We start from the raw sequence: 9994 nt of genomic DNA on the forward strand, positions 1-9994 counted from the left end.
GTGATCAAGTTACTGCAGGGTTTGTCAAACTTATGCCCATTCGGACACAGCATCAGTTAGCAGATCTTTTTACCAAAGCTTTACCAGCTATATCTTTCTTCTCTCTCTTGTCCAAGATGGCTGTCAAGGACATTTACAGTCCATCTTGAGGGGGAGTTTTAGGATAATCAAGTTGTGATGAGCTGGAACATTTTCTTGTAACGGTTTTTGTTTAAGTTGTTAGACTTTCTGTTGTAATGTTATTCTTGTTATTGATGCACTTCCTAATTATATAAAAGGAAGTACTCACTGTACAAAGCAAGTGAGAAATACACAATACATATTTTTCATTTCTTTTTCTCTTTCTTCTCCCGAGACAGTTTCAGTTTCAATAGCAAATATATCAACTAAGACTCTTATCAATAATGCGACACCAATTGTATTGTCACTCTTTTTTTTTTCCCCCACCACATGCAACAAGTCCCTTCTCACCACCATTTGTCTTTCTCAATATTGCAACAAAAGAAGGAAAAAAAGGAAAAAAAAAAGACACCCATGTTATTAATTTACTAGCATATTAGTCCTAAAATCCTACATTCTTTACATATAAGGGACGAGCTGCAAAATTGTTTATATAATGCAAAAACCAGATCAGATAAAACTCTACTATATAGGCTTGAATAAAATAGAGACGAGAAATCTTTGTGAAATATTCAATCTATAGCAAATAGCAAAAAATAAAAATAAAAAAAGGGCAAAGCAGAGATTGACATGGCGAACTATTTTGAGAGTTTTAGAAGTTACAGCTGAGCATAACATGCCACAAAAGCAAATGCTGTCATGTTGTTTAACATTACATGTGGCCATTATTATCTTTCTAAAAAAAAAAAAAAAAACAAAGTGGCCATATTCTCATCCTCTCTCATTTGTCCATAATTCGATCAAACCACCTAATATGGGTCAGATAAAATAATAAAGTTGGAAAAAGATTATCTTTCTTTTGGGCCATTAGAGCAAATGCATAGGTGTCTTTTGACAACGTTTTTATAGCTATCAAGAATTAGTACAATTACTGCTTTGCTTTCTTTTTCTCGTTTCATTCTATTATTTTTCTTTGTCCTTCAATTCGTCCTTCTAATGACTTGAAAAAGCTCAAATGATCATCCTTTTTTTTTAAAAAAAAAAAAGAAAAAGTGTAAAATTGTCTAAAAAAATCTATGACCTAGCTATTATTTTTGAGTAAATTAAGACATCGTTCGTTTCGCTGATTCGAGTTTAAAATTCGAGTTTTACTACAGTAAAAAGCTCTCACAAATAATCACATCTAACTTTAGTAAAAAGAAAATAGTTTAGTACTAGCAGTTATTTTGTATACATAATATAGTTTAGTGTAAGTGATCTTCAAATGGTCATCTTTGTTTGTTCTTTTTTATTTAAACATGTATAATCGAGTAGGAAAATCTATCAGCAAGCAATTATTTTCGATAAATAATATAGTTTAGTACTATTGAATTACGAGAACAAGATGTTAAAAAAAAAAAATAGATAATTTACGTAAGTGAATGTTCAAAAGACAATATGCTTATGATTTGCTTTACTTTTGCCGAACATGACAAATACAATTCGAAACAAAAACACGTCATTTTTATGTAATAGCTAAAAACCAATTACCTTGTTCATAATCGATCATAAATCCAAGACGTGATCAAGGTTAATTCCTAAAATAACCTCGTTACCCCATTTGCATTTACGGATGTGCCATTTTCACGAGCTTTGTCACTGTCCATGATAGTGCAGCTCGTGTTTAATCATTCTAAATAATGCATCTTGGAAAGAGAGAGAGATTGATCACGAAAAGATTCTAAATTACACAACAAAAACAATAGCGGCAAAACGCGTCAAATTTTTTTTTTTCCATTCTAAGAGTGACCCATGACAAATAATCGAATGACACATGTCCCAAACAGAGCATTAAGGGATTGTTCTTTTGTATTTTTGAGTTATAGTTCTCGTTCACTTCACATATTCGAGTTTTTAATTTGAGCTGAAATGTGACATTTTATGAGAGCTTTTCACTGTAGCAAAAAAAGTTAGATGTGACATTTTCTGAGAGCTTTTTACTGTAAAAACTTAGAACTGAAAACTCAAATCCATGAAATGAACGAGGCCATAGTTACTTGAGTAATGATCTTAAGTTGAGTTTAAGTTATAACTTGAGTTGAAGTTGTAACTTGAGTTTGTGTTTGGATGTGCACATTTGAGTTATGATTTGAATTAGAATATATTTGAATTTGTATTTGAGTGAATCAAAACTTAAATTTGTATTAAGATAGTATTTTAATAAAAATTTAATGGTGATAAAAAATTTTAATAGGGTATATGAGTGAGATTTTATTCGTCTTTTCGTTATAAATCATAGAAAAAAAATCATATTAATCAAAATTAAAATAAAAAAATTATAACATTTTTAAAAATAAAAAAAATACTGTTTATTAATTTAAATTTAAATTTATAAACCTAAATTTAAATTTTTCTTCAATTTTATTGGGGGGAAAAAAAAAAAACAACCCCTGAAAGCTACCACTCCTTGAGTAGAATAAAGTGCACAAACTTCTTTCTACATATCCATCCCATTTTCCAAACCTTTTTTTCACAGAGTCAGAGATCACTTTGCAGCCTTGGCATCCACCAATCAAGTAATTTTTTTCTGACTAATGACGTGGCCTCTTGATTTGGAGGTTTAATAATTAAAAAAATGGTAAAAAATTTAGTAACCAGGAAAAAAATAATGTGCGTGGGGTCAATTTCCTTCCTCTGGTTCCCATTGTATTTTTCAGTGCTAGACTGAGTCCTTTTAAGTGATTCTTCTTTGGAAGAGAACATAAATTTTTGGCGTTTGTTTTGAGTAATGCAAAGACAAATATTTAGAATGTTTATGTGTGAATGGACGGAACTACATAGAGGCTTATGTGGTCTGTGTTTTCACTCATTTTTTTATCTATTTAATTTTTATTTATAATTTTATATAATTTTATAAATGTGTCTTCATGAAAATATATTTTTTATAAAAAGTGTTTTTGTTTTTTTTTTTTTCTTGAACCCATGTCACTATTTTAAGTTATTAAATTAGTTTTCTTACTTAATCTCTTAAAAACTTACTATTCTTTTGGTTGAATAATCTTAACCAATATTTGATTTCTTTTTTTTAGTATCTACTCTTTTTCTTCCACGTTTTGTAAAAAGCTTTGTTTAATTTTAAATTAATACAGTTTTAACATACTTGGAGATTAGCTTTGATGTGTGTATTTATAATTTATTTCTTAAAGAAAATTATTAGTAACTATAAAGAAAAAAATAAAAATAATGAGAAATAAAAAAAAATTCTTATGAATGTCTCTACTGAAATAAAATTCTAGCTTTGTCCTATGCCTAAGGTTTTCTCTTGGGGCCCATCACTCAAATTAAATACAGTATTGATTACAGCTGGAGTTTATTTGCACTTAATGCAGATTATTTCTTTTAATTTTTTTTAAACATTTGGTGAATTTTAATAATACATTTGGTTCATATATTATAATCATGAGATTAGAATCATTTTCAATTTACGTGTATTTTTTTGAGAGAAAACACTATACCGAATCACGAATCATGATTCGAATCAGGGTACGAATCCCCCTCTAGGTGCTTTAAGTGATAGTATTTACGCGGTAACTAGGATGAGAGAGGAAATTTTATTCCTGCAATCTTTTATATGTTTGGTAATTACTTACTGGATTTATATAGCTAAGAAAAAGGGAAAAAGAACCACTTTTTTCCTGAGTCATTTACAATTGGGAAAAAAAAAGTTATCTCTTAAACTCTTGGATGAAATTACTAGCAACTTCAATACGTAATTTGTTTTCATATGGTTTAATTAAGCAGCATTATTATTATTGTTTTTATCTTCTTCCGTGCCTATGAATTTTGCTTTCTTGCCCATTCTCTCTCCATGCAACCTTCGTAAAAGTAAGCTTTCAAAACTCATTCATCTTCTTTATTTATTTATTTTTTCTACTTTTGACTTATTGGTATGATTACCAACATCATTTACAATTTTCTCAGTTCATTAACATGTTGTCTTATGGATGCCAATATCATTGTTAGTTTTTTTAATTATTGCTGGAAATACCATTATCGTTATTTCTTTTGTGCTTTAATTAATACCTTTTTAGTGATGTGTGTTTTTAGCTTTGTGCATTTTTTATGTCTAATTAATTAGTGCAGTCATTATTTATTCCTTAACTTACATGTACTTCGCAGCTTTGCAGGTGGATCAGTTAAAAAAAAAAAAAACTAAAAAAAAAGAAAAAGGAAAAAAAAAAAGTAAACTTTGTATTGTGAAGTGATCAAAGCCCAAACCCATTTGAAACCGCACGCACACAAACTCAGCTCACTCCAATATAAATTCCTCTCTACTTCCCAACAAACTCCCAACATTCTCACTTTGTAAAGGAAAAAATTTTAAAAAAAAAACAACAAAAGAAAAGAAAAATGAGAAATTTGCAGCGAAAACAAACCAGCCTTGTGACTCCTCTCTTTATCTTCTTCTCATCATTTCTTCTCAATGTAAGCCATCAAAAATCCAATCTTCCATTTCTTAATAAGTACTGATCTTTGATTTTTTCTCCTTTTCTGATTTCTTTTTTTCTTTTTTAATTCATAATATAAAAAATGCGTGCATTGTTTCCCCAATGCAGGTGGGTCTCGCTGTCGCCGGAGGAGAAGAGAATCCGTTCTCGCCGAAGGCCCATTTGATTCGATACTGGAACAAGGAGATCCGAAACGACATCGAGAAGCCGTCGTTTCTGCTCTCGAAGGCGTCGCCGTTGACCGCCGTTCAAACGGCCGTGTTTGCGAAGCTCGCGGCGCAGAACTCTCTCTCCACGCGCCTCCCGGAGTTCTGCTCCGCCGCACACCTCCTCTGCTTCCCGGATTTGGGCCCCAGTCTCGAGAGCCACGACAAGGACTCCAGCTTCTCCGGCTACGTCGACCGGAACTTCACCAACTACGGCACCGATCGCATCGGCGGCGCCGACGTCTTCAAGAACTACTCTCCCGAGGTGAACATCCCCGTCAACTCGTTCCGCAGCTACAGCAGACACTCCACCGGCCACGATGACAAATTCCACAACTACGCCTTCGAAGGGAACGTGGTGGACCAGAGTTTCAACACCTACGCGACGAAAACCACCGGTGGAGCCGGCGATTTCTCGAAGTACGCCGAGAGTGTGAACGTTCCGAATCTCCGATTCACTTCCTACTCCTTCCAGACCAACGGGAGGGAACAGAATTTCAAAGGATACAGCGTCAATGCCAACTCCGGTGACCAGTCCTTCTCGAACTACGGGAAGGACGGCAATGGCGCGGAGAATGATTTCAGCAGCTACGGGAACAGCTCCAATGTGATTGGCTCGGAGTTCTCGAGTTACCAGAGGACCTCCAATGGCGGACAGGACACGTTCACCGCCTACGCATTTGACGGAAATAACCCTCAGAACAATTTCAGGAACTACGGCGACGGAGCCAACGCGGCGGTGGAGAAATTCACGAGCTACAGAGATCAGTCCAATGTCGGCGACGACTCGTTCCAGTCCTACGCCAAGAACTCCAATGGCGAGGAGATCAAGTTCTCCAATTACGGAAAATCGTTCAACGAAGGTACAGACAAGTTCACGGGGTACGGCAAGGACGCGACGGGGCATTCGATCGGATTCAAGATCTACGGCGTCAACAACACCTTCAAGGAATACGCCGAGGACGGCGTGACCTTCTCGCGCTACACCAATGTGAGCTCTGGGCCGGAGGAATCGGCGAACAAACTGGCGTTCAGTGGCAGTTTGGTAAAAAGATGGGTGGAGCCGGGCAAATTCTTTAGGGAGTCGAAGCTGAAGAAGGGAGTGGTGATGCCAATGCCTGATATTAAAGATAAAATGCCAGAAAGGTCGTTTTTGCCCCGGGTAATCACGTCGAAATTACCATTTTCGACCTCGAAGGCGTCCGACCTGAAGAAGATCTTCCACGCCGCCGATAACTCGACCATGGAGAAGATTATTGTAGACACGCTGGCGGAGTGCGAGAGGGCTCCGAGCAGAGGGGAGACGAAACGCTGCGTTTCGTCTGTTGAGGACATGATCGACTTTGCCACGTCAGTGTTAGGGCGAAACGTCGTCGCTCGAACAACCGAGAGCGTCAGCGGGTCAAAGAAGAACATCATGATTGGTTCAGTCAAAGGAATCAACGGTGGGAAAGTCACACAATCCGTGTCGTGTCACCAGAGCTTGTTCCCTTACCTAGTGTATTACTGCCACTCTGTACCCAAGGTCCGGGTTTATACAGCGGATATACTTGACCCGAATTCCAAGGCCAAGATCAACCACGGAGTTGCCATCTGTCACTTGGACACCTCTGCATGGAGCCCCACCCACGGTGCCTTTCTCGCTTTGGGTTCAAAGCCGGGTCGGATTGAGGTTTGCCACTGGATTTTCGAGAATGATTTGACCTGGAGTGTTTCCGATTGATGGTATTGGGACCCACTTAGCTGTTTTTCTGATTTGGGTTCGAACCAAGGGCTTAAGAAAAGCGCAGCCTCTGGCTCGACCCCAAGTTGGTCCAAATTTAGTCATATTTAAGTAACGGGGCTTTTTGGTTTTTGATTGATTTCTTAGTCAATTACTCTACTTAATTATGGGGTTTTCTTTTTCCTTTCTTATTTTGACATTTTGAATATGCTTATGGTATATGATATTTGCAAATGTTTTATCTGGCTTCCTCAATAATAGGAAGGCCAGTCAATGCAAGAATGATTGAATCTATGATTAAGAGAGAGATATATATGAAATAGAAATAATATATTATTAATACGTATATTGTTTGCATACATTTTCTTAGTTTTTGCTTAATGTAGATTTAAATCAGAAAATTAATCTACGAAATTTAAAATAAAAAAAAAATTAGCACATTCTCCACGCGCACACACACAATAACATAATGGTTGAGTGGCCGAAAAATGACCATGAGGTGGTCCAAAAGGCCATCATAAGTGGGAATTGGAGAGTGAAATGCCATGCGACAGCTGTTACCCTATGGCTTTGCTCTTATTTTGTTTAATAGAATAATCCACACCACTTTGTGGCACGGTTCACATTTCGTCGTTCAATGCCAAAAATCCATTTTATTTCTCACTTTTTTGACATACTAGCGATTTTTTTGGCTTTAGATTTCCTTCCGTATACAAAACTCAAAAGTTCCTACAATGGCATTTCCCTTTGCATCTCAAAAGCACAAATTCACCTTGAAAGATACATCTCTTCTTGCAAAAGCAAACTCAAGGCTAGTCAATAAGCTTGAATTATACTCTCAAGCAAACAAGAGCTAAACTTTTGGGCCCAAAAAAAAAAAAAAAAAAAAAAATGGTCCCACTCTTTCATGGTTTGACTATAGTTGTCACCAGAAATTATGTAATATTTCTTCTGATAACTTCTGGTAAAGGTCTTTTTACAAATTTGTTTTATGCGTTGTCTGTATAATATAAAATGAAATTGCGTATGAACTATTTTAAAAAGAGCAAGTTGCTTAGTAGTTGTTATATTTATCTAAAACGTTCAAGCAAAAAAAAGATCCCAATTAGTAGTTGTTATATTTATCTAAAACTATCAAGCAAAAAAGATATGTGATGATCTAGAACTTCTCACTAGTACTACCAATTATTTTAAGATAATGTCTGTTAATCATTTTATGACCCACATTAGAAAATAAACGTAACTATATAATTAGAACAATGGTAGGCCTCATTTATTTCGCAAATTCGAGTTTTTAATTCGAGTTGAGATGTGACATTTTCTGAGAGTTTAACACTGTAGCAGAAAAAGTTATATGTGACATTTTATGAGAGCTTTTTACTGTAGAAACTTAAAACTCGAATCGGTAAAATGAACGAAGCCTTAGTATAATTTCCGCGACGACAAAGAAAGCAAGAGGACAACGGTCATGTTATCCTTGTTAGGTGCCAATCTTGATTAGCGAGGCAAAATACCAGTAATGGGTTACAAGAAACATACATAATTAGCTTTAGACCTGAAGATTGGATGCTCATTTTCAAGAAAGTCAAATCATGACCTAAATTTCATATATGGATATCATTTTTTTTTAAATTTCATAGGTGATATCATTGTCATCAGATCCTTATCGCAAATTTTTCTTCATGTTTGGTGAGAAAGTTATAACGTTAACACACTAATCCAGAAGTTTATACCACAAAATCTTGATCCAAATGATGTAACTAGCTCAATTATAGTGTTAATAATGTAATACCCACAACGTTCATTTTTAAAGATTCTCAAACAAACTACGGTCTGAGGAAATCCTCTGAAGTTAATAAGGATCTCACTTATAATTTCATGAAAATAAAGTTTTACATTAATTACGTCCCAAGCTGTCTTTCCGTTTTTTTTTTTTTTAATTTTTAATTTTGTTGGATCGCTATGTGTACAACACTCACTAGTCATTACTGTAGATCTTGGGCCTTTCAAGTTTACAATCTCCTTCATTTTAACGATTCTAATTTATAATTTAAATTTTATTATAATAAAAAATTTTAAAAAACAATCATATATTTAAATTAATAAACTAAATAGACATAAATTAAGGTCTTATTCACTTCGTTAATTCGAGTTTTTTTACAGTAAAAAGCTCTCATAAATAATCACATCTAATTTTTTTATTACAGTAAAAAGTTCTCACATAAAGTTACATCTAAACTCAAATTTTAAATTTGAATCAGCAAAGTAAACGGGCCTAATACTATCATCTTTTTCTAAAACGGCATTTTGTTGATCCATAAGGGAGCCATTTGCCTCGATATGAGTACATACCTCACATACTATTTCAACTACCCAAGTCCTTTGAATAACTTAAAACGCATTAATTACCAGTCCTCTTTCAAAATCTTCTGATTGATGTGTTTCAAGCGTTTACAATATGAATTCAATGACCATTGTCGGTCGTGAATAGTATCTTTACAGAAGGAAGAAGATTAAAGAATATGTTTTATTTTTGGTCTATTATCTCGAGGAATATAACACAACATTTATTTAATATTATAAAGATGTTACACGAATTAGTAGTAATAGATAAATTTTTCGTTATTATACTATTACAACATCATGTGTAATATCGTTGCATAGAATAAATGTGATATTTCATTTTATATTTCTACGTCTTATATCTGTAGTGTCGGAATAAAAAAAAAATTTAAATAAGAACATTAACAAAAATTATTAATTTGAGACACAAGCACATTGTTAAAACTTTTCTTGTAAAATTGAGACCCCACTCATATTAGTGTGGTGAATTGATTATATGTAGGTCAAGTCTTTCTTGAATGACTTAACATTTTTCAAGAAGAATAATAGCATCTTGAAAAAAAAAAATGTCCCAAAGTTTTCAAAATCAAAAGAATAATTGCCTCTTTTTTTTTTTCTTCTTTCCCTTTCTCTTTTCCTCCTTTTTACGTTGAAAAGAAAGAAGGTGCACCAATTACTAATGGTTTTACTTTAGAGCATGTGTCCATTGTGCAACGTTTCTATCACACGAAAGGGTGAGGTCATGACCCAAATACTATAAAATCTCCATCCGTTTTCTTCTTCGTATTTTGTATGACTTTTCTCTGTTTGGTTAAAGGCAGAAGAAACAGACTCACATTTAAAGTAGCTACTAAGGAGGCGTTTGGTATGCGAAAATCAATAAGAATCATATTTTCATAAAAGTGATAGAGGGTAATATGATTCTTAAGAATAATATATTATTGTGTTTGGTTTCATATAAGAATCTTTTTTAAATTCTCAAAAATATTACATTATTATGTTTAATTATTCGCATGGAAGATCCATAATAATAATAATAATAATAATAATATTATTATTATTATTATTATTAAAATAATAATAATAATAATAATATTATTATTATTATTATTATT

At 33.9% G+C, this 9994-nt stretch overlaps 1 protein-coding gene across 1 annotated transcript; it reads left to right on the plus strand.

Moving 5' to 3' along the window:
- Positions 1 to 4353: 4353 nt before the first annotated feature.
- On the plus strand, positions 4354 to 6810 carry LOC21410389 (polygalacturonase 1 beta-like protein 3). Its single transcript, XM_010102167.2, has 2 exons — positions 4354 to 4584; positions 4716 to 6810. The coding sequence occupies exons 1-2, from the start codon at positions 4510 to 4512 to the stop codon at positions 6534 to 6536; spliced, it is 1896 nt and encodes a 631-aa protein (XP_010100469.2). The 5' UTR covers positions 4354 to 4509; the 3' UTR covers positions 6537 to 6810.
- The last annotated feature ends 3184 nt before the right edge of the window (positions 6811 to 9994 follow it).

Source organism: Morus notabilis, unplaced genomic scaffold, assembly GCF_000414095.1.
Source record: "Morus notabilis unplaced genomic scaffold, ASM41409v2 Scaffold99, whole genome shotgun sequence".
NCBI classification, from domain to species: domain Eukaryota; kingdom Viridiplantae; phylum Streptophyta; class Magnoliopsida; order Rosales; family Moraceae; genus Morus; species Morus notabilis.

Excerpts from the sequence above, each read along its gene's own strand:
- LOC21410389 (XM_010102167.2), top strand. The coding sequence starts at position 4,510 with ATGAGAAATTTGCAGCGAAAACAAACCAGCCTTGTGACTCCTCTCTTT. Across the intron at positions 4,585-4,715 it reads TCTCATCATTTCTTCTCAAT|GTGGGTCTCGCTGTCGCCGG; the intron begins GTAAGCCATCAA and ends TCCCCAATGCAG.